The sequence below is a fragment of the Phocoena phocoena genome, chromosome 20, assembly GCF_963924675.1.
Source record: "Phocoena phocoena chromosome 20, mPhoPho1.1, whole genome shotgun sequence".
In the NCBI taxonomy this organism is placed as follows: Eukaryota; Metazoa; Chordata; class Mammalia; order Artiodactyla; family Phocoenidae; genus Phocoena; species Phocoena phocoena.
In genome coordinates this window covers 48,974,213-48,998,650 of record NC_089238.1, presented here as the reverse complement: position 1 = coordinate 48,998,650, position 24,438 = coordinate 48,974,213, and the positions used below count along the sequence as shown (strand labels likewise).

General features: G+C 43.0%; 1 protein-coding gene across 1 annotated transcript in view; it reads left to right on the top strand.

Moving 5' to 3' along the window:
• ADAMTS18 (ADAM metallopeptidase with thrombospondin type 1 motif 18) overlaps positions 1–14,049 on the top strand; it is a 157,334-nt gene extending 143,285 nt beyond the window's left edge. The window contains exons 21-23 of the mRNA XM_065898629.1: positions 742–954; positions 6,727–6,874; positions 13,934–14,049. Of these exons, the coding sequence (XP_065754701.1) occupies positions 742–954; positions 6,727–6,874; positions 13,934–14,049 (477 nt within the window). The remainder of the gene's footprint in view (positions 1–741; positions 955–6,726; positions 6,875–13,933) is intronic.
• Positions 14,050–24,438: the final 10,389 nt, after the last annotated feature.

Genomic DNA, 24,438 nt, shown 5'->3' with positions numbered 1-24,438 from the left:
TATTTGTGGCAGAAGGTGAGCTCCATATCCTGGTCCTCCGGCATCTTGATCCTATCCCTGTCCTTCGTTATTTATGATGGTTACACTGACGCCAGTTCTTACTGATTTATTCAGTTCATCAAGGCTTCGTACAGTATTCCATAATACTGTTTAAAACCAAAACACGTTTTCTCATACATTTCATCAGCCTCCATCCTCCTTTGTTTTTCCTGCCATACCACAGCTGCAGGTTGTATCTCAGCCAAGAGAGAGGCAGGGTAAAAATGAAGGCAAGTTACTTGTGATCTGACGATTCTTCCCCTGCACTGCCTCTAACCGCAGTCTCCCTGCCCTGCTTCCTTGGCACACCGAGCCCTGACTCTGCAGAGAGGCCTCAGGTATTCCTGGACATCCAGTCACTACACAGAGATCCTGATCACGTCCTCTGCCAATCTTGTCTTTCTCTCGGACTTTGTCTCACTCCCTCCACGTGGCATCTCCTGGTCCTGCTGGGCAGGGCCTCATTTTGTTCTACGGTACTGATGAATTCTCTGACCTTGGGAAAGTGACTCCGATTCTCTGGCCGCTACAGCACGAGGGACTGGGTGCAGTGCTTTCGGGATCCAGGTGTGGTGTGGTTGACCTGCTGCAGTCCCATCCCTCGGATTACACGTGGATGGTGCATCCTTAGGTCAGAACGCATCTGCTCAGCAGACTTAATGATGGAGCCTGCACACTGACGCCTCTTTTCTTGGCCCCTAGTGTTCCGCTAGCTGTGGTTTGGGGGTAAGGAAGAGGGAAATGAAATGCAGCGAGAAGGCCTTCCAGGGCAAGCTGATAACCCTCCCTGAGCGACGGTGCCGCAATATTAAGAAACCAAACCTGGACTTGGAAGAAACCTGCAACCGAGGGGCGTGTCCAGCCCGTCCAGTGTACAGTATGGCAGCTGGGTGGTACTCGTCGCCATGGCAACAGGTGAGCGCACACAGATTGAGGGGGTTTACACTTAGGAGAGATTCAAGAAAAGGAGGCAGTTTACAACTGCTGCTGTTACAGACCTGTCCAAACAACCTGAGCTCCTTGGCCAGCTCCACTGCCCATGCGGCCCTGGGCTGATTCCATCATCGGTGAGCCTCCATTTTCACATCTAGAAAATTGAGATGATAATATCTTACAGAGCTGGGGTGTTTTTTTTTCGTTTTTTTTTTTCCTTGCGGAGCACAGGCTCCGGACGCGCAGGCTCAGCGGCCATGGCTCACGGGCCCAGCTGCTCCGCGGCATGTGGCATCTTCCCGGACCAGGGCACGAACCCGTGTCCCCTGCATCGGCAGGCGGACTCTCAACCACTGCGCCACCAGGGAAGCCTTTTTTAATGAGTAAATAAAGTCCTTAGTCCCAGGGCCATCACGTCGTGCTGATGTTCACAGTCGTTGCTGGTGTTCAAACCATCGCGAGAGTCTTCTGTATTTTAGAAATGCTTCTCAGAGGCTTGACTCGCTTGGTTTTTATGTCATGTTTCTGAATAATATAATAGGTAACATTTGTCAAACCCTTTCTATGCTACGGACTGTACACGCATCCTCTATTCCCTCCCTCCGTCCTGGAAACAGTCGTATCAGTGGGTATTTATTATTGTCCCTATTTTGAGGCAGGTAGAGCTCAGCGACTTCAGCAGTTCAGCCAAAGACACCCAGCTTTTAAACTCAGATGTATGTTAGAGACACCCTTTTCCTCGAAAGACTTGGAGGCAACTTTAGACACACTGCTTTGGGCTAGGATTGGTATGTGATGCTAAGTCTCAGAGAATAATACGCCCTCAGGAATCCAAAGCTGTGTTTTGGTCCGTGCGTTGTTACAACCAATGGGAGTTACATAGCCCTTCAGAGACCCCACTGGCTTGAGAGGTGCTACCCACCTCATCATGCAACACAGGAGCCAGGTAGGTTTGGGTATGTCTTGGGGAGGCTCTGGGAACTAAAACATGGAGGAAAGAAAGATCAGGAAATTAGCATGATTGCATATCTCTAACTGGCTAGGCTCCTACTAGGTGCTATGCCTATTGCTGTCAATTCCTTTAAAAAAATTTTATCGTTATTTTACTCTTTTAACAGATTGGGAAATTGATTCATGTAAAATCATTTAGATCAGGGATCAGCAAATAATTTCCAGTGGGCAAATCACCTCCGCCAGCTGCTGCCTGAATAAGCTTTGATTAGCGCACAGCCACGCTCATTTGTCTGCGGTGTTCACGGCTGCTTTAGTGCTACAAAGGCAAAGTTGAGGAACTGCAACAAAAATCCTATAGCCCATAAAGCCTAAAATATGTACTACTGTGAGAGGAGAGTTCCCCAGATGACAGAGTAGGAGTTCACCCCCTCTCGTGGGCACACCAAAATAACAACTATTTACAGGACGACAATTGACGACAAAGACCGGAACCTACCAGAAAAGATCTTCTACAACTAAAGATGTAAAGGAGGAGCCACAGTGAGATGGGTAGGAGAGGCAGAGTCGCAGGATACCCCCAGGTGGGTGATTCACAAATGGGAGAATAGCTACAGTTGCAGAGCTTGTCCCCAGGGAGCGAGGGATCTGCACCAGGAAGATGAGCCTTCAGGACGTCTGGCCTCGGAGGCCAGTGGAGCTTACTTTTAGGAGTTCCGGAGCACTGTGGGAAACAGAGACACCGCTCTTAAAGGGTGCACACAGAATCTCACGCGCTCTGAGACCTAGGGCATAAGCAATGCTTAGAAAGGAGCCTGGGTCAGACCTACCTGCTGATCTTGGAGAGTCTCCTGGAGAAGAAGGAAGCAACTGGAACGAACCCTGGATACAGACACTGGCATTGGGGGAGCTCATTCTACCACATGGACACTAGTGCTGGCAAGCGCCGTTCTGTAACCTCCCTCTAGCTGATTAGCCTAGGGATCTAGCCCTGCCTACCAGCCTAAAGGCACCAGTACTGGGACACCTCAGGCCAAGCAATTTAACTGGGTGCAGATGCTGCCCCACCCACCAGCAAAGAGGCTGCCTTAAGACTCCCTGGGCCCAAGCCCAGCCTACCGGTGAGCCTGCTCTAGCCTCAGAACCAGCCTCACCCACCAGCGGGTGGGCAGCAGCCTCAGGACAGCTGCAGCCGTGGCGGGACCCAGCCCACCCACCAGCAGGCCAACACCAGCTCTGAGATACCTTGGCTGCCAGCTGCCCTGGGATCCAGCCCAACTCATCAGTAGGCCAACACAAGCTGTGAGACATGCCAGACCCACAGCAGCTGTGTCAGAAAATGGCTTTACCCACCAATATTTAGACACAACCTCTGGGACCACTGGACTCTGCAGCCAGACGCCAGGACCTGACTTCGCCTGCCACTGGGCTGGCACTAGCCCCAGGACCTGGCTGAATGCACCAGTAGGTGGGCGTCAGCCCTGGGATCTCCTGGACCCTGACCCCGCTCACCAGCAAGCCAGCACTAACCCCGGGGTTCTGCAGCCAGCCACCTTGTGACACAGCCTCACCAAGCAGCAGTCAGCAGCCTCTGCACAAGGCAGGGCAATAAAACGAATCCACGTTGGAAAAGAAGAAGTAACACTGTCACTGTTTGTAGATGACATTATACTATACATAGAAACTCCTAAAGCTACACCACCAAAAAAACTACCACAGCTCATCAATGGATTTGGTAAAGCTGTAGGATACAAAATTAATATACCGAAATCTGTTATATTTCCATACACTAATAACCTGTCAGAGAAATTAAACAATCCCGTTTACAATTACATCAAAAAGAATAAAATACCTAGGAATAAACCTACCCAAGGAAGTAAAAGACCTGTACTCATAAAACTATAAGACACTGATCAAAGAAATTGAAGAGGTCATAAACAGATGGAAAGATATACTGTGTTTGTGGATTGGAAGAATTAATATAATTAATATTGTTAAAATGATCATACTGCCCAAGGCAATCTACATATTCAGTGCAATCCCTATCAAAATACCAATAGCATTTTTCACAGAACTGGAACAAATAATCTTAAAATTTGTTTGGAAACACAAAAGACCCTAAATAGCCAAAACAATCTTGAGAAAGAAGAACAGAACTGGAGGTATCATGCTCCCTGACTTCAGACTATACTAAAAAACTATGGTAATCTAAACAGTATGATATTGGCACAAAAACAGACACATGGATTAATGAGACCGAATAGAGAGCCCAGAATTAAACCCATGCACTTAAGGTCAATTAATCTACAACGAAGGAGGCAAGAATACACAGTGGAGAAAATAGTCTCTTCAATTAGTGGTACTGGGAAAACTGTACCACTGCATGTAACAGAATGAAATTAGTACATTTTCTCATACCATATACAAAAATAAACTCAAAATGGATTAAAGACCTAAATGTAAGACCAGAAACCATAAAACTCCTAGAAGAAAACGTAGGCAGAACATTCTTTTACATAAATTGTAGCAATGTGTTTTTGGGTCTGCCTCCTCAGGCAAAGGAAACTAAAGCAAAAATAAACACATGGGATCTAATTAAACTTAAAAACTTTTCACATCAAAGGAAACCATAGACAAAATGAAATGACAACCTACCGACTGGTAGGAAATATTTGCAAATAATGTGACTAATAAGGGGATAATATCCAAAACATATAAACAACTCACACAAATCCATATCAAAAAACAAAACAACCCAATCAAAAATGGGCAGAAGAACTGAATAAACACTCTTCCAAAGAGGACATGCAGACGGCCAAAGAGATGCTCAACATCACTGACTGTCAGAGAAATGCAAATCAAAACCACAGTGAGGGGCTTCCCTGGTGGCACAGTGGTTAAGAATCTGCCTGCTAATGCAGGGTTCAAGCCCTGGTCCGAGAAGATCCCACATGCTGCAGAGCAGCTGAGCCCGTGCACCACAACTACTGAGCCTGCGCTCTTGAGCCCACGTGCCGCAACTACTGAGCCCGTGTGCCTAGAGCCCGTGCTCCACGACAAGAGAAGCCACCGCGATGAGAAGCCCACACTGAAGAGTAGCCCCCGCTCGCCCCGCAACTACAGGAAGCCCGCACACGCACAGCAACGAAGACCCAACACAGCCAAAAATAAAACACAGTGAGATGTTACCTCACACCTCTTAGTATGGCTATCATCAAAAAGAACACAAATAACAAATGTTGGCGAGGATGTGGAGAAAAGGGAACCCCTATACACTGTCGGTGGGAATGTAAATTGGTGCACACTGTGGAAAACAGTATGGACATTCCTCGAAAAACTAAAAATAGAACTACCATATGACCCAGCAGTTCAACTCCTGGGTATGTATCCAAAGAAAACGAAAACACTAATTCAAAAAGATACATGCACCCTAATTTTCATAACAGCATTATTTACAATAACCAAGATATGAAAGCAAACTAAGTACCTATCAACAGATGAGTGGATAAAGAAGATGTGGTACGTGTATATAATGGACTACTACTCAGCCATAAAAAAGGAAATAATGCCATTTGCAGCAACATCAATGGACCAGGAAGGTATTATGCTTAGTGAGATAAGTCAGATAGAGAAGGACAAACACTGTTTGTTATCACTTATATGTAGAATGTAAAAAATATAGAGAACAAACCATTAAAAGGTACAAACATTAAAAGGTACAAACTACTGTATATATAATAAATAAGCTACAATGACATGTTTTACAGCACAGGGGATATAACCAATATTTTATAATAACTATAAACGGAATATAATCTATAAAAATTTTGAATCACTCTGTTGTACACCTGAGACTAATACAATATTGTAAATCAAATAAAAATATTTACTGTCTTGCTCTTTACAAAACAAGTTTGCCAACTTCTGGTTTAAATGATTTCATAACACTAATACAGCTATATTTGAATTTGGTGCTAATTCCAAAACTCATACTCTTTTTACCTCAATGTATTTTTTCCTCTCAAATGCCAATCCATATAGTGATGCTTGTCCAAGATGAAGTCTGCACCTGTCTACAATAAAATAAGAAAAATGATAATTTAGTGAATTTTTAAAAAGTAAAATACGTATAAAAATCTATTTAAAGGGCTATCTTTTCCCCTGATAATATTTTCTTGTTTTCCAGGCACAAATATCTTTATATGTGTGCCTGGGAAAATATAAGTTGACAGTCCTTATTAGTCTTTTTTTTTTTTTTAACTTTAGTTGGACAGTGAAATAATTGACTTCTAGGAAGCACCATATCCACCAAGCTAACTCAGAATTCGGCTGGGCACAGAGGGCATAATTCCAAAGCTGTCTCGGAGAGTTATTTCTTTTGCTGTCCAAGTTCTGAACTATCCCCTCCACTATCGTATCTGCAGAGATTGCCTGGAATTCTTTAAATACTGTGATGAATTGCCTAGATGTGTCTCTATTTGTTTCTGCATTCTTATAACAGCTTCTGTATTTCTGGAAGCTCTCTTCTTTATGAGTCACTTAACTGGGAGGCACACACTCTTGGGGGAGATAGATAGCATTTGCTTAAGAGCCTTCTAATCAGATCATATGGCTCCCACATGTTAGAAGAGACTCAGTGTACCACGAGCACATTGTGCCTGGCTCTGGACAATCCCTGTTTTATGGACAGGCATCTTGGCGATGTCATGAAGCATGGGGATTCCTTTTATTTGATGTCACTGACATCAGACAGGACACCATCCCGATTGTTCCTGACTCCTTCCTCTTTTCCCTTTTCTGCAGTGCACGGTGACCTGTGGAGGAGGGGTCCAGACCCGATCGGTCCACTGTGTTCAGCAGGGCCGGCCTTCCTCACGTTGTCTGCTCCGGCAGAAACCTCCAGTGCTACGAGCCTGTAATACAAACTTCTGTCCAGCTCCTGAAAAGAGAGGTAAAGGACCCCACGTGCCAGTCAGTTTTACTGCTCTTTGGAATATTTTTCAAAAGCCTACCCTATCTGACTGCACAGCTTATGCATTGCACAACTCTAGGGGGCGCCATTCACATCAAAGTCTATGTGAAGAGCACTCCTGAGAGGTGTACAAGGCACAAATCCAGGAAGGTTCCTGCTCAAAATGATCTTGTTTGCATGGGTATGCAAGAACATTTAATTCTACAATTAATGGCTTTTTAGCCATTAATTTTTACTTTGAAAGGACGAAATGGTAATGTTGCAAGGCCCTTTTGTTAAACTAAATTTAAGTTGAAAAAAGTAACCGCCATGTGCCAGAGCCATAAAAAAGAATGAAATAATGCCATTTGCAGCAACCTGGATGGACCAAGAGCTCATCATAATAAGTAAGTCAGACAGAGGAAGAGAAGTATCATATGATATCACTTATATGTGGAATCTAAAAAAAAAAAAAAATGATACAAATGAACTTATCTACGAAACAGAAACAGTCTCACAGACTTCGAAAACAAACTTACGGTTACCAAAGGGGAAACGTGGGGAGGGAGGGATAAATTAGGAGTTTGGGATTAACATATACACACTACTATATATAAAAAGATAACCAGTAAGGACATACTGTATAGCACAGGGACCTCTACTCAATATTCTGTAATATCCTATATGGGAAAAGAATCTAAAAAAGAATGGATATATGTATAACTGAATCACTTTGTTGTACACCTGAAACTAACACAACATAGTAAATCAACTATACTGCAGTATCAAATAAAAATTACATTTAAAAAAAGAAAGAAAAAAGAAGTTGGACAAAATAACCACCATATGCCAGAGATAATGCTGATCCACCAGAATGCAAGAGTGAACAAGAATTGCCCTCTAGGAACTTTTTTTTTTTTTTTGCGGTACGCGGGCCTCTCACTGTCGCGGCCTCTCCCGTTGCGGAGCACGGGCTCCGGACGCGCAGGCTCAGCGGCCATGGCTCACGGGCCCAGCCGCTCTGCGGCACGTGGGATCTTCCCGGCCCGGGGCACGAACCCGTGTCCCCTGCATCGGGAGACGGACTCTCAACCACTGTGCCACCAGGGAAGCCCTAGGAACTTACATTTTAATTGAGGCGACAGATAAATTACAATTGCAGTGACTATGCATTATCCTAGCGCTACACCTTGAATGGGTTTTTTTGGTTCAAGTTAGGTCAAATGAAGTACAGTGGGTGCTGATGGAAAAATGGGAAATTCACTTGTCTGAGTGAACCATACTGTTCCTCACTAGACCATCTTATTTTAAAGTAATCTGACAAACACCGGGAAATATTTCTTCAGCCTAATCAGATTTCCTTGTGCCCAAGAATCATTTTCCATCGTGTACCTGCTGAGTTTTCACTTTATCCAATCACGGCTTTTTGAAAACTGTCCAGTCTCCTACCCCAGGTTTTCCAGTTTGTGGTGAGTCAGGTTCAGGCCTGTTCCTCACTTCCTCTTTCCCTGTCCATACCACTTCCCATCTCTAAATTGATGTCGTTTATCTCCTTCTCACAGCCTTAGCTCCAGGCATCAATTTTCTCTCCTCTGCTCTTTCTCCTTTCTTATCTGGGGTTTGCACAAGATAAGAAAACCAATAACATAGCAGAGCCAGATCACCTCTAAGGCAATGCCAGAATTCTACAAACCTGCAGCCTTTCTCAGCAGAAAGCTTATAGGGGAAGAAGCAAGTGGTCATATACTCCCAGACTGACGACCCCTTTCCTCACCATCTGTGATTTTTCACTTTCACCCTTTAGTCAGTCGGCCACAGACAAACCCACACATACAAAGGCTCAGTCTGGAAGGACCACAAATAAAGGGCATGCCCCCTCTACTTTCAGAAAGGCCAATGGCCAATCCTGAAAATACTCAAGAGTACGTATTTCCTGGGCAGGACTGTGAGGTAGGGAGAGTCAAGAGGCATGCTAGGGGCAAGGCGGTGGGGAGGCTGTTGATGTTTATTATTTTGTGCACCCATCACCACACATGGCACACAGTAGGTCCTCAACACGTGTTACATGAACAAATGCAGGAGTGTATAAATGAAAGACTGTGTGTTAAGTACTATTGTTTTAACCTTTACCACTCTTCTAGGGATAAAATAACATGGCAGGGTCTTGTTCTTAAGCCACAGGGAGCTCAGTGTCTCAAAAGAGGAGAAAGACACCACCGCAAATAAAACAGGGGGAACATCCCTAGCGTTGTGACGGCGGTGAGCTCTAGCTGGTTTGCAGGGATGGTGCGAGGTGAAAAAGGAGGGTGTGGGGAAAGGCTTCCTGCAAGAGGGACTTCTCTCCATGCCTCTTGACCGCGTCAGGTCTCCTTTTAGAAAGAGGAGTAAAATGAGAAGGCAAATATGAAGGACACAAGCCCAGGTGTTTCTTCCTGGCCAAAAACGTGAGCTATAGTCTTACTAAGTTGGAGATTTCCTCTCGGTTCTCCCATTGCCATCCCCAAGGTAAGGAGGGTGGCATGCACACGCTACTGCCCAGAAATCTTCCTTCTTATGTTGCTGGCTGGATGCCCACTGGGGGAAGTGATTTGAGTGTATTTTTGGCCCTGAGTTTTCAGGAACTGTGAGTGGGCAGTAAGCATTCCCGTGGGGATACAGGGAAGAGGTTTCAGTTCTCTGAATCTTCTCTGAGACCCCTGCGGGGGGCTGCGTGCTCTGCTAGGCACTGTGAGAGTTTCAGACATATAGTCTTGCCCTCAAGGAGCTGACAGTCAGGTGGAAGTTTTGAGGCACTGCAGTAACTCAAACCGGACCTCAGAGCAGATGTTTCTTCCATCCTGTCTTCCAGGACAGCCAAGCAGGTGTGACATCCCTCACACCCCCCGCCATGCTGGCGGCCGGTCTAGGGCATTCACCTCATACCATCATCACTGTGGGATGCTTTACCTGGATGTATTCATTGGGTCTCCACTTTGGGGACCAACCCCATGACTTGGTATTACACACATTTTATGTGTAAGCCTTATTCAGAAAAGAGCGAAGCCCTGGGCTGTAACCACCAGACACTTGTCGGTCACACTGCCCCGTGACTGGTAACAGTCTGGAAGATGCCTGGACTGCAGACTAGTGAGATGAAGTTGGAGATGACTAGACACACAATACTACCAAGCTACTCCTCAGGGAAGTCCTCACGTCTTCAAGTCGGGAGGGGGACGGGTGGGCAGCTCTATACAATGAAAGGAGCGAGGACTCTGAATTCATAAAAATGGATTTGATGTAAAATAGACAGCTAGTGGGAAGCAGCCGCATAGCGCAGGGAGATCAGCTCGGTGCTCTGTGACCACCTGGATGGGTGGGATAGGGAGGGAGACGCAAGAGGGAGGAGATACGGGGATATATGTTTATGTACAACTGATTCACTTTGTTATACAGCAGAAACCAACACACCATTGTAAAGCAATTATACTCCAATAAAGATGTTAAAAAGAAAAAAAAAGCTAAAAAAATGAATAAATAATGTTGGTGAATTTAAAATAAGAATCTGGATTATTAAAGTTACAGATCTTTGGTCTTTATACCTTTAATAAAACATGCATCTGTTAATAATGGGGAAAGAAATGGATTTGAGTCCACATTGTGACACTTACTGTGTGGACATGGACAAGGTTTTAAACTTTCTGAACTATTTATAAAATGGAGAAATAATGCTTACCTTAAAAGGTTACTGAGAGTTAAATAAGGTAATTCAGTTCTTAATACTTACCTATTTAGTGCTTACTGGGAACCAGGAGCTGTTTTGATGTCTGACTGTAGATAGAGCAGGGAGCAAAATGGGCAGTTTCACCTTCATACCTGGAAACAGACAACAAACCAACCAATTAATGTACAGTGTTATATGACAAAGTAGCAGAGAATAAAACTGAAGAAGGGTGTATGACAAGAGAATAGTTGGGGTTGAAGAGGTGGTGGGAAAACCAGTTTAGATAGAATAGTCAGGCAAGGCCACTTTGATGATGCGATATTTAAACAGAGACCTGAAGACAACCTAAAGGAAGGTGAGCTATGTATGCATCCAGAAGGAGAGTGTTCCTGGCAGAGGGAACAGCAAATGCAAAGGCCCTGAGGCAGGAATATGTAAATCTGATCAAGGCAGGACAGTGAGACACACAGAGTGGGATGAATACAGCGAAGGGGGGTTAAGCCATGAGATAAAAGCGGTCCTGGAGGCCCTGTAAGTTATCATAAGGACCTCAGATAAAAGCCTGAGTTAGACGGAAGGCAACAGAGAACTTAGAGCAGAGGTGCAGGAGGATCTGACTTGGAGGTCATTGGCACTTATACTGAGATGAGGGCAGGGGACCTAGAACAGAATGAGGACAACAGTCCAGCGAGCGGACGAGTTTCCACTGGGGCAGTCGCAGGTGTGGGGGTGGCTGGATGCTGAGTGTATTTTGAAGATGAAGCCAAAAATATTTGTCAGTTGTTTACATGTAAGATGTGAAGCTCACTCTAGGGTCGTCCTTAATAGTGTAAATAAAATACCTGACTCATAATAGAAGCTCGAATAACAAGCTACTAGTAATGATCATGATAACTATAACCTAACACGGCACTTATACTGATAGCATAGTGAGACCCCTCACGTCTGCTTCGGGACTTACGTTTAGCTTATAGCACAAGCTGCAGCTACCTGTCAAAATTCCGTTCTTATCTCGAGAGGGGTAAGTGATGATAGACAGTGCAGTTAGGACCATGCTTTTAGTGGTCTGTTTTTATCCTCCAGTATTTCCACTGCATCAAGAAGATAATCTCTACAATCTAAATAGAAACTGATCCAGGCATACATTCTGATTGATTAGGGTACATGCTAATGGGGTATAAGACACTGTACAAGCGTATATTAAAAAATAATTGAGGGGCTTCCCTGGTGGCGCAGTGGTTGAGAGTCCGCCTGCTGATGCAGGGGACGCGGGTTCGTGCCCCGGTCCGGGAAGATCCCACATGCCGCAGAGCGGCTGGGCCCGTGAGCCATGGCCGCTGAGCCTGCGCGTCCGGAGCCTGTGCTCCGCAATGGGAGAGGCCACAACAGTGAGACGCCTGCGTACCGCAAAAAAAAAAAAATTGAACTTGAAGATGTATAAATAGACACATAGGCAAAGTATTCATCTCATGTCTAGCTTCTGTCTCTAACAATACATCCTAAACCAGGTGCCCTACTTCCACTCCTGTAGAAGTCCCCATTTCAGTAAACATGATCCCATTCTAGATGCTCAGGTCAAAATCCTAGAGTCATTCTTGATTCTTCTTTTTCTCTCATACCCTTTACCAACCTTTCAGTAAATCCTTTAGACTCTACCGCCAAAATATACCCAGGACTTATTGGAAAGACAATAACAACTCCATTTCATCCTTACACCCAAGTTGACGCTTAGTATAGTTTCAGTTGGTTGTTTCAGCCATGAGAGGTACAGGGAATTTATTTTTTCAACAAATACTTTTTGAGTAGCTACTCGGAAGACACTAGATGTTGGGAACAAAGCAGTGAAAATAAGTAGATAATAAAATCTCTGCTCAAGGATCTTGCACTCTAGAGAGGACCCAGATAGTAAACATAATATGATAAATACCAGTAAATCCAGTGTAGAAAAATAAAGCAAGGGAGGGCATAGGGAGTCCTTCCTGGGAGGCCAAGGGGCTTGCTATTTTTATAGGGTGGTCAGAGAAGGCCTTACTGATCGGTGACCTCTGAGCAAAGACTTAAGGGAAATGAAGGGGAAGTGTCTCAGGTGTCTCAGGGGAACCAGGTCCTAGGGCCTCGTCAGTCATTGTAAGGACCATAGCTTTCACTCTGGGTGGATGGGATCCAGTGGCAGAGTTAGGGGCAGAGACATGACATGAGTGGATTTCTGTGTTAAAAGGATCACTGGAGCTACTATGAGACAGGGGTGAAGTGTGTGTGTAAAAGGAGTTTTAGGCAGAGGAACCAAGTCTTAAGGAAGGGAAGAAGGAACTGTAGGCAGTTCTGAATCGCAGGAGGACAGGATACAAATTGGGAGCAGCAGGAAAAACAGAAGAGCGGCAACCTTTCATGACATGTCTAAAGGCACACAGGGGAGCCACTGAAGGATGAACTCGGAAGGGACATGATTGGGCGCCTGTGGGCAGAGTGTGGTTTTGGGTGAGTTGAGGGTGACTTAAGGCTTTCATAGAGAAAAAAATTCCAGCTATGAATGAGAGTATAGGGTAGACCCTAAATACTTCTGAAGTCAAAAATCCTTGAGAATCCAGTAGAATGACCGAACCCTAACTCCTAAAACATGCACTCATGTTTACATAAAGAAAAATTTACATACAACTTCATGTGCTTTCTGTATCTCCTGAGGCCCTTCGGGGTAAAACCCTTCGATGCCAATGTTCTGCTTCCAGTAGATAATCACGTCTGTTATCTTAAAGAACTAAAGAAGTTTGAAAAGATTGGTGCTGACTTAAATTCACTTATTTGCAAATTGGCCATGAGATTTTCTTTAAACCTACACAGAATGTCACAGCTGGGCCTTAAATCCAGGTTTCCTGACTGCCAATATATTAGGTTCACTGCTCCCCAAAGTAACATGCCTGGATTAGCGGCAGCAACCCTGGGGTGCTTCTTAGAAATAAAAAATCTCAGTCTTCACCCCAGACCTTCTGAAGCAGAACGAGTGGTTTAACAACATCCTCAGTGTATCCCTCATGCGCTGTTCTAGGGTACATCCCTTGGAGGCAAAATGGTAGCCCCCGGGTTATTTGGGAGGATCTGACATTAATCTCAGGCTGGATATGACTTTTTTCAAACACCCACTTTCCCCCCCCACCTGTTTACATTTTGTTAATGGTTATAGGTCCCTTTAGGTGTCTTAATCCTGCTTTCCCCACCCTCCCACCAAAGTCCTAATGTATAATGTAAGAACCACTCAGGGGCACAAGGCAAGTCGACCCCAAGGTCTTTGTTCTCTAGGCCCTGACCTTAAGAAAAAGGCTAAGAACCTATCCTAACGTGCTGAATGTGTTCTCTCACCTTAGAGGATCCATCCTGTGTAGATTTCTTCGGCTGGTGTCATCTTGTTCCTCAGCATGGTGTCTGCAACCACAAATTTTATGGCAAACAATGCTGCAAGTCATGCACAAGGAAGAGCTGATCTTGACACCCTTCCAGCCCGGAAGGGCCAGGGTCTTACCTCCCAGCCTCCAGAGAGACCAGCCACACTCCCATCGAAAGCTGAACACTGCAAACCACGTGTGAGCTGACCGCAGTGTTGGAGGGGCCCGCCCTCAAGTACAGACAGGCTCCTTTTTCAGTTCCCCAATGCACATGGTACTCAGAAGCACTTGAAAATGGGAAGCGATGACAAATCTGATTTACAAAAACGTAAAACAAAAAGAGAACAGCTTTGATTTGCACTGTTACACGCAAGAAGTGATGACTTACAATGAGATAGAACAAATTGTGACAAAGTGAGACTCTTGTTAACTTTGGGACAGACCCCCCCCCCCCACCGTGAACCTCAGAGGGTTCTGTGACCAAGATGTCAGTTGTGAAAAGGCCCTTTAAGACTTCAAGTCAAAGACTGAGACTTGGAGCAATCAAATGTGGACGGAACACACTGCCTAACTTCCTTGGAGCTCACAGTTTGATGCAACTGTGGACACCCCAAACCAGAAGTTATACAAACGCCAGATGGTGCTTGTGACTGTGCTTGCTGCTGGACTAGCAAGCTTCATGTCCTGTTTATTTGGGGGGTGTGTGTGTGTGTGTGTGTGTATGTGTGTGTGTGTTGTTTTTTATTATTTTGTTTAAAGTATATTCTACTTATAGACAGTCTCCAAGACTAAAATTCACAACTTGAAAAGGAATATTCTGAAAACAGGGCAACGTGAACTAGTTAAGATCGCCACTTAATTGAAATTCACACTCTGAAAAAAAGGAGAAAAAAAAAAAAACCCACAAAACACTGTTGCCCTACACACTCTATCAACCTCATAATTTTTGGTGCTAGTCGAACAAGTACTCAGGAGCCTCAAGTCTGCTCTTTGGGAATCACAATTGGTGAGATGTTCATTTCTGGTAAAAATCTAAGAGGAGCTAAACAGCAAAACAGCCCTGTTTTGAAGGAAAGGAAAACATCATTGATAATGCTCCCTACATATTATCAGGGATGCTTGGAAAATTAAAGGCCGCTTGTGGTTTTTTTCCCTACCAACTGACATGTTTAAATTTGCCCTAGGATTTAGTTAACAAGAAAAAAGTCACAGTAGCAATAGAAAAATCCATCTGTCTTCTTGCTATGTGAATATTAATAAGTCATAATATGCCAAGACCCTTCAACGAATAAGAGTGTTCCGTAATCTTTCAGGTCATAGTTTCAGTGTTCAGAAGCCAGCTGTTGGTAGGCACTAATGAGCTTCAAATTGCGCTCAACTGGAAAAATACCACAGGATTTTGCCAAAACCAAAGTAACTTACAAGACTGTGTCCTTCTGTAATTTTTTGAGATGTGGTTATTAAGGGCATATTTATATAATTCTTCTCTATTCCTCAATGTCTTTGATGAATGTAACCCAATTTTACTGCTTTAAAAAGTCTCAGTTCAAACAGGGATTTGCCAGCTCAGCACAACCAATGAGACAGCGGTTTGTTAAATTTAGAGCATCCTTTGTTCCATTCTAATTAGAATCATGCAATCTCAGAGGAATGACTAGAATATTCTCTCAATCTCCTTGGCTTGGCAGAGAATAATGGCCATTTTATCATAAAAAATATATATATATCGTGCCATATGACCACGCCCTTGCCCTCTGAAAAACTGCAAGTTGTTTCTTTATATAATTATCATTTTATTATTTTATGGAGAATTAATTTATTAATTAATAGCCTATTATGTGTTCTCACTTGCTTCGCTAAGTGATATTAATTCTGAGGGAAAATGTTGAATAAATAAACATGGGTTATAGAGAAAAGTCAAAATATATGTGTAATATTTAATTATAAGTTTTATAATAAAGTGTTCTGTTTCTTTGTCTTTGAAACTTGTTAAGTTCTTGAATAAATTAGTGAGAAGCCAGTGATTACCAAGGTGATATAAGTGTACAAATGTTGATTAAGAATCTCAGAGTAATTTCTCAAAAAGTTGAGAAAAGGTTTGGGGTAAGATATTAATTAACCTTTTTTTTTTGTTTGTGTATGAGAAAATTACAAACCATCAAATGCTGGGATGAAATACATGACATTTACCATCTTATGGAGATACTGAATTATTTTTTTCCTACTCTTAATAGTCATGTAATCATTTATTTATGGAAATCATCCAAGTTAGATAAACCCTAAATGTAGTTGCATCTCTTTTTTTTTTTTTTCTGCTTGAAAATCTTTTTGCAGAAAGAAAGAGAGGGAAGGGAAAGGAGGGGGGAAAGAAAAAAAAACTAAGTAATAAATTGAAAAGCAAATTGCTCTCAGGTTTTTGAAATTTTGAATATTCAGACCAGAGAAAAATAAAACTATCTGGGCAAAGTAAGTCCAAATGACCTGAATAAACAGTATTTTTTCCTACATGTGTGATATATATATATATATATATATATATATACACACACACACACATATATGTATAAAACTTATGCATGCTATTTTTAAAATATATTTAAGAGGATTTTAAAGTGAATTATTGCTATTTGGCAGACATAACAAAAATTATGGTTAATAATGAAAAATGGAATAGATGGCAGATAAGTTACCTTTCTACTACCTTGTGTTAATAAAATATTATTAATAAAAGCAACCATATGTTATCTTATTTAATCCTCACAACAGCCTAGTTAGGTAGATACTATTATCTTCCCTTTGCAGACGGGGACTCTGAGATTCACAGAGATCACATATTTGGCTCAAGGGCACATGGTCATTGAGTGATGGGTCAGGACTCAAATCCAGGTCTGTCAGACTTAAAAGGTTATTATTTTGTCACTGTGCTGCATCAGCCTGGGAAAGATTTTTAAAAAGAGACAGAGAAAGAAAAAGAGAAGTCCATCTAGGCCTTAGAATTTTGTTACGGCCCCTGAGACACACGTGAAGAGGGTTTGACAATAAATGATTTAACAGTGAAGAATTATGGGGAGAGCTGGGATGACTTAAGGTGGGGCATTGGAGATGGGAGGCAATACATTCCCATTTAGCCTGTCTTTTCAATAAAGGATGCTTAAAGACTTGTTGGGACTTCCCTGGCGGTCCAGTGGTTAAGACTCCAGGCTTCTACTGCAGGGGGCGCAGGTTCAAACCCTGGTGGGGGAACTAAGATCCCGCATTCCGTGCGGAGCGGCCATAAAAAGATACCTAAAGACTTGTTGCATAAGTCTTTATTCTTTAATAACTGTTTCCCTCTGGGATGGTAGTGTTTCCTGGGCAACAGGACCTCAGTGTCGGGAGCCTGCAATGCCAAGTCCATTAGGATGGAGAGAGAGAGTGAGGAACAGTGCTCTTGGCATAGATTCTATGTGCCAACTGTGGGGAAGGACGCTGTCATAGGCAGAGTGCATGATGCAAGAGATAGTTTATGGAATTAACTGCATAGAACCCGTTATTGCAAAACGTGATATATCGATAGAAAAGGCCACTTACTTATGTCCTATACGGGTTTATTTTGGAAACTAAAAATTTGTTTGCAGATTCCATGTATCGTCTGCCTTACCTTATCTCTCCCATAAGATCTTAAGTCCTCAGCTCCTCTGTGGTCGCCACTGATGCTGAGGCTCTGAACACCTCATCAGTCACCCCTGTATCTGCGTGATTTTTACCTTCGTCCTCCGGAAAGTACCACAGGAGGAAGTGATTCTTGAACTGCTGTCATTCATTTACTATAAATCTTGAGTTTCCCTGTAAGCACAAAACACCTCTACTAAATGTGTTATTTAAATTTATCTATTTAATCAAAAGTGATGTGATCTAAAGAAAATACTGTTTAAAAAGTAAACGTTTTATAACTCCTGTAAATGGAAAATTTATATTATTTCCCATAAATGAAGACAAATAAAAGCCCACTGAATAGTATTAGCATTTAAATTTATTTTAATGAAAAATAAAATATAGTCACTATGACTGGCTCACAGAATTCATATCTAAGAAAAATTTCTCCCTGAGAATAAGTGACTGTTCCTAGTTCCTCAGGAATATTCAATTTAGCATCATTAAGCTTAAGATAAAGTTCTGTGTCAATAAGATTATTTTGGTCTTGAATCCCACCTCATATTTGTACATAGAAAAGGCAGATTATATCCATTTAACTGTGCCTATGCTGATAGAATTAGACATTGAGAATCATACTTGACTTTTGTTCAACAAATTTTTGTGCACAAAGAAGACATTAGGAGAAATATCCAGAAAGTATTTTTCTAAATGTATCCAGTTAGTTGTTAGTTTCTGCAAAACAATGGCAAACTGCCTTACCCAGTGCACACAACCGGCATCCCCTTTGAACACTATGAAGAGATACTTGCAAAGTATTTCTAAGGGTTTTCCTAAACTCTGTTTCATAAGGGACACAGCTGAGTTCATAACCAGGTCATTCAATTTAAAAAAAAATAATTTATACAACTGTGGCTTGGTAAAATGGACAAATGATGTTCATGGATCGTTCCCAGCATGCTAACTGGGATGAGAAAGAGGCACCAGCGTCTAGGGAAAGGAGATCCTGTAGGCCATTTCTCCCCAACCCCCCTGTTTCCTTATTCCCCTCTTCTCTTCTTCCTTCCATCTCCTTGGCCTCCTGATTTAGGCTGCCTCTGCCTCATACAGGTTAGGACATCACCTGACATTACCTGGTGTTGCACCAGAATGTCCATATGCCATGTTGGAAAGCACTACTCTAAATGAACACTTGGTACGCCTGAATCCTCCATCCCCGTGGCTAACAGACTTAACTAAAACTGGTATGCAGTACAAAGAGTAGCCCTTTCTCTGTGTTAACAATCAGAGCCCTGGAGGAAATGGCCTTTCAAGGTGAACCAGGGCCAGGAGCTGTTCCTGCCAGAGACGAGGCCCGGACGTGTTTCTCTCTCTGACTTCTCCTCTCTCTTCTTTCATGTGGCCGGAACACAGGAAGGATGGGGCAGCCCCCCCACTTGGCAGAAGGTCTAGATAGTCTACCATTCTTGCAGATTTCCATTTCATATACCAAGGGGCATAGTATCTCCCATTTCTTGGAAAGAGGGTCCTCTCTCCCCTGCCCCATCCCCTTTGAAAGCCAAGTTGTATCTAGAATAAGTCTCAGGACAATAATTTCTAAATCATGAGCGACATTACCATCACCTAAGGATATTTTACATAGAACTTCCCAGGCCTCATTCCAGAAATTTAATTAAGTAACCTGGGGCAAGACCTGGGCATTTACATTTTAAAAGGCATTCAGGTTGGACTTCCCTGGTGGTGCAGTGGTTAAGAATCTGCCTGGTGGTGCAGTGGTTAAGAATCTGCCTGCCAATACAGGGTATACGGGTTTGAGCCCCGGTCCGGGAAAATCCCACATGCTGCGGAGCAACTAAGCCTGTGCAACACAACTACTGAGCCTGTGCTCTGGAGCCCACGTGCCACAACTACTGAAGCCCGCACGCCTAGAGCCCGTGCTCTGCAACAAGAGAAGCCACTGCAGTGAGAAGCCCACGCACCACAACGAAGAGTAGCCCCCGCTCGCCGCAACTAGAGAAAGCCCGCGCGCAGCAACAAAGACCCAATGCAGCCATAAATTAACTAATTAATTAATATTTTTTAAAAGGCATTCAGGTTTCTTTGAGGAACAGCTAGGTTTGGAACCACTGGTCTAGGGCAAATAAAGAAGTGCCTTGGGTCTGTCTACCTTACGCAGGCAAGGGAGTCCCCTAGGTACTACGCCCTGCAGTGCAGCCCTGCAGTGGTCTGGGCCAAACTCAGCTGAGAATGAAGGGCCTTTGGCCTATTCTTTGCATGTATGTTTCACCTGGAAAACCCTTGTGCTGGTAAATCGTGTGTCAAGAAGAGGATTTGCAGGCAGGGACCACCTGCTCACCTTTTTTTCTCTCTTCTCATTCCCAAACATGTCAGTAGCCTATAGAGGGGTTTGGCGGGCAGTGGAACAGTATTGAGGGAAATTAGCCATTTCTCTCAGTCAAGCACCCACATGCAAGAGCTACTATACTGTCGTTTCTTTTCTTAAAAATGATGGGGGAGGGAAGGCCTACCATAGAGAAACCAGTGAAATCCCCACCGGAAAGTGTCTTTTGGCAAATCACTCCCAGCGCTCTTGTGTGTGTGTGAAGAAACACACAGTGCATGAAAACAGTTGTACTCCTGAGATCCAGAGTCAAGGCAGAATGAAGGCTTCCGTCCTATTTCCTGCCCGGTCATTAGGTACCAAGAGGTGAATCAATCATTTTTAGGAATTAGGCCAACTCTCACTTCCTTACAAACTGCAAAAAATGCATTGGCTGACTCGGCTGAGTGAAAATGGTAACTTCAGCTTTTGTCCAACAGAAGACAAAGAAACAACATCTTTTTGTTGTTACGCGGGCCTCTCACTGTTGTGGCCTCTCCCGTTGCGGAGCACAGGCTCCGGACGCTCAGGCTCAGCGGCCATGGCTCACGGGCCCAGCCGCTCCGTGGCATGTGGGATCTTACCGGACCGGGGCACGAACCCGTGTCCCCCGCATCGGCAGGCGGACTCTCAACCACTGTGCCACCAGGGAAGCCCCGAAACAACATCTTTCATAATATAGGCAAGAGCTTCTAGGAGGATGCTTTGGGGCCATGCTAAAGAATAAACAGTTTAATTCCATGGTTTGTGCTTTTCTGGGCCTCTTATTTTTCTTGTTTAATGGCTAATTTTATTAATTTATGGGTTTTTATTTTTAAGATTGGTTCCAGATATTTAAAATGAACATGTCTGTGTATGTATATATCTGCATCATTTTAAAGCAATAAAAGAGTAATTGTTATCCTATACAGTGAATTTCTGCCTTTGTCATGAGGCCCACATTACCCAGAGCTTTTATTACATGCAGATAGGTCGGCAGACTTCACATTTTCGTGGAAGTTAGTATTTGTTTTCACACTAAAATCTCTCTAACATAAAATCACATGTACTCTCTTGTAGTTCGCTCTACCTAAACTAACATTTTTTCCTGCATTTTTGCTATCTAAAACATATTCATCCTTCAACAAGCATTTATTGAGCATCTACTACAATGTGAGATCCAAGCATAGAAACAGATCTTGTTCCTGACCCAAAGGGACAGATTCTTAAAAATATGAAACGCTCATCCACACAGAAATGAGGCAATGGTCCAAGGTCATATAGTCCTAAGATTTCTTTAGAGTTCCTCACTTTTACATTCACCCCACTCAGCATTTGAAAATGCTTGTTTTCAGCCTGTATTATTGTCCATATCACATAATGCAAATCAGGATCATGTAGATGTAGAAGGCGGGGTCCCCTTCTAAAATAATAAAATCACCCAATTATAATTAAGCAGAGTGGCCCACTTGCAAAATAATGTATAAAAACTATGAACTGGAAGAGAATTTAATTATCATTTCCTTCTCTCTCCCTCACAAATGTAGAAACTGAGACCCAGATATTTGTGGGCCTTTCCTAAAATTACCCAGTGAGTTAATGGTAAGTCCAAGAGTAAAATCAGATACAGTAATTTTTATACAAGTATTCTTTTCACTGTATTATAAAATATTTGATTTTTCACTTGATAAGTAAATGCTTTTATTGACAATTACTCTGGAGACTTCAGAGAATTTTAATGAGTAGTGAGTTTCAAATAGACACCTAGTAAGAAAAACTGCTGAGTTCATATGATATCTATGGTATTAAGTTCCCCTTCCTCAAAAGAAATACTCTGGGACCATAAAAAACATAAAGATGTTGTCATACTTCCTCTCTGCAGGGCAAAGGGGACTTCATGAAAGAACAAAATTTTTTAAAATATCTGACCCATTTCCTTTCCCAAAGGCTGGTATCTTCAGGGAACTGAACTACTGCTTTGCTTTGAGCCGTGAATTAGTAAGGATGTTGAAGGTGACAAAACTTTGTAAATATACTAAAATACATTGGACACTTTAAATGGGCGATTTTATAGCATGTAGATTATACCTCTTTATTGAGATATAAAATTGTTTAAATAAGAATGTGGTTGAAACGAGGACTGTCTTTGCTCACGCCTATGATCACATAGGAAATTGGCTGTGTAGCACTAATTCTTCCTGTACTGTTCACACCCCATTTACTTGGTTCAAGAGGGCCCCAAATCAGTTTTGTTTACAGAAGGGGCAACTTCATTCATCTATTTGCTATTTCACTCAACCAGACAAGGGTAACTTTCAGCCACTGTCCTTGGTACTGAAGATATAATTAGAATGTAAGGTCCATGAGGGTAGGGGATTTTTCTATCTTGTTTAGTATGGTATTGTCATTACCTACCATTTCTTGAATGGATGATACACAGGGGAACAAGATAGACATAGTCTCTGCCTCTTCAAACATGTAGTCTAGGTGTTAGGGATTCAGAAAATTAAATGGCGTTTTTTTTTTGTTTTTTTTTTTTTTGCGATACGCGGGCCTCTCACCGCTGTGGCCTCTCCCGTTGCGGAGCACAGGCTCCGGACGCGCAGGCCCAGTGGCCATGGCTCACAGGGCCAGTCGTTCCACGGCATGTGGGATCTTCCCAGACCAAGGCACGAACCCGTGTCCCCTGCATCGGCAGGTGGACTCTCAACCACTGCGCCACCAGGGAAACCCATTAAATAGCGTTTTTACTATAGAATTGAAATCATCTATGAAATAGAACTCTGCAGGGCCAGAAAAAAGAGCACTAAATCATATTGTTTCTAAAGTTCTTTTTTGTGATTATTTCACTTGATGACTGAGATGAAAAGCTCAATGTTAGCACTTGTTTTAAACATTTTCTAAGTGGATTCCCTTATACTCTTTCAAAAAGCAGAAACATTCACAGTATCAATATTTAGGACACAGATAGTAAGCATGTTTTGACCCAAATGTTATTTATCATGAATCAATTATGTTTAAAATGGCCACATATGCTAAGTTAAAAGGGTAGTTTGATTTACTGTATTTGATCTGTTAATAAACAGAGAACAATTGAAGCGATCATAGTTAAACCCTCCTGCCCCTGCTTGGACTGTATGAGGAAATTAAGCACCTTGGAAGTCAACCCTTCATTTTTTTTTTTTTTTTTGCGGTACGCGGGCCTCTCACTGTTGTGGCCTCTCCCGTTGCGGAGCACAGGCTCCGGACACGCAGGCTCAGCGGCCATGGCTCACAGGCCCAGCCGCTCCGCGGCATGTGGAATCCTCCCGGACCAGGGCACGAACCCGTGTCCCCTGCATCGGCAGGCGGACTCTCAACCACTGAGCCACCAGGGAAGCCCAACCCTTCATTTTTATTGGGATGTCACTGAAGGATAAGGACCTGTCAGGAGCTGGTCTGTTTCTGCTGGACAAGAGTAAGGTGGGAAGCATTTTTAAAGTTCTGAAATCTGGTTGTAGAAGACAGTTGGGAGGGTAGGGGCTACCCTTGGCATTATGCCTTACTCATTCAATCTACTCTTCAAGAGTTTGGCAGGGGCAGCTACATCTGGCATTTCTAGCCACCTCCTTCCCCCCAAAATTATGATAAGGTTGGAGTTGGAGAGGGTGGAAGGAAGAAAAAATGAATTTGATCTTACTCCCTTCTTCCTATCCCACACATTAAAAGAGAAAAAGAGGTATACCTGAGGGAAGGTGTTTTGGACCCAGTATTCTTTAATATCATGTGCGTTCTATGAAACAGATTTTTTTAATGCTTTCAGAGTGATTTGATGAAATGTAAACGTTTCATTTATTTTCATAAAATTTTCCTAGGACCTACTTGGAAAACCAAAAATAACAATGTAATAAGATACTAGAGTGGGAACAGCAGGGAGAGGCGATGATGATGTGATGATAATAATAACTAACATTAATGCACATCTGCTATGTGCAAGGAACGTACTTGGTATTTTCCATATATTAATCTCAATTTCTGTAGTTATCTGAATCTTAAAACAACAATGTAAAATAATTTTTTTTTTTTTTTTTTTTTTTTGCGGTACGCGGGCCTCTCACTGTTGTGGCCTCTCCCGTTGCGGAGCACAGGCTCCGGACGCGCAGGCTCAGCGGCCATGGCTCACGGGCCCAGCCACTCCGCGGCATATGGGATCTTCCCGGAGCAGGGCACGAACCCGTGTCCCCTGCATCGACAGGCGGACTCTCAACCACTGCGCCACCAGGGAAGCCCCATAAAATAATTATTATTAACTCCCCTGGTTTTTCATAAGAAATAAGTCTCACAGACGTTTTATACGATGGCATTAGATTCATGGTGACACTATTATGTTGATTAAGAGCAAGAAATTTCCATCTACACAAACCTCAAATTCATATCCTGAATTCCCTCTGAGAACCCATCTCGTTAGTGGCAATATCACTTCATTTCTTTGATCCTTAATTTCATCATCTAGGAA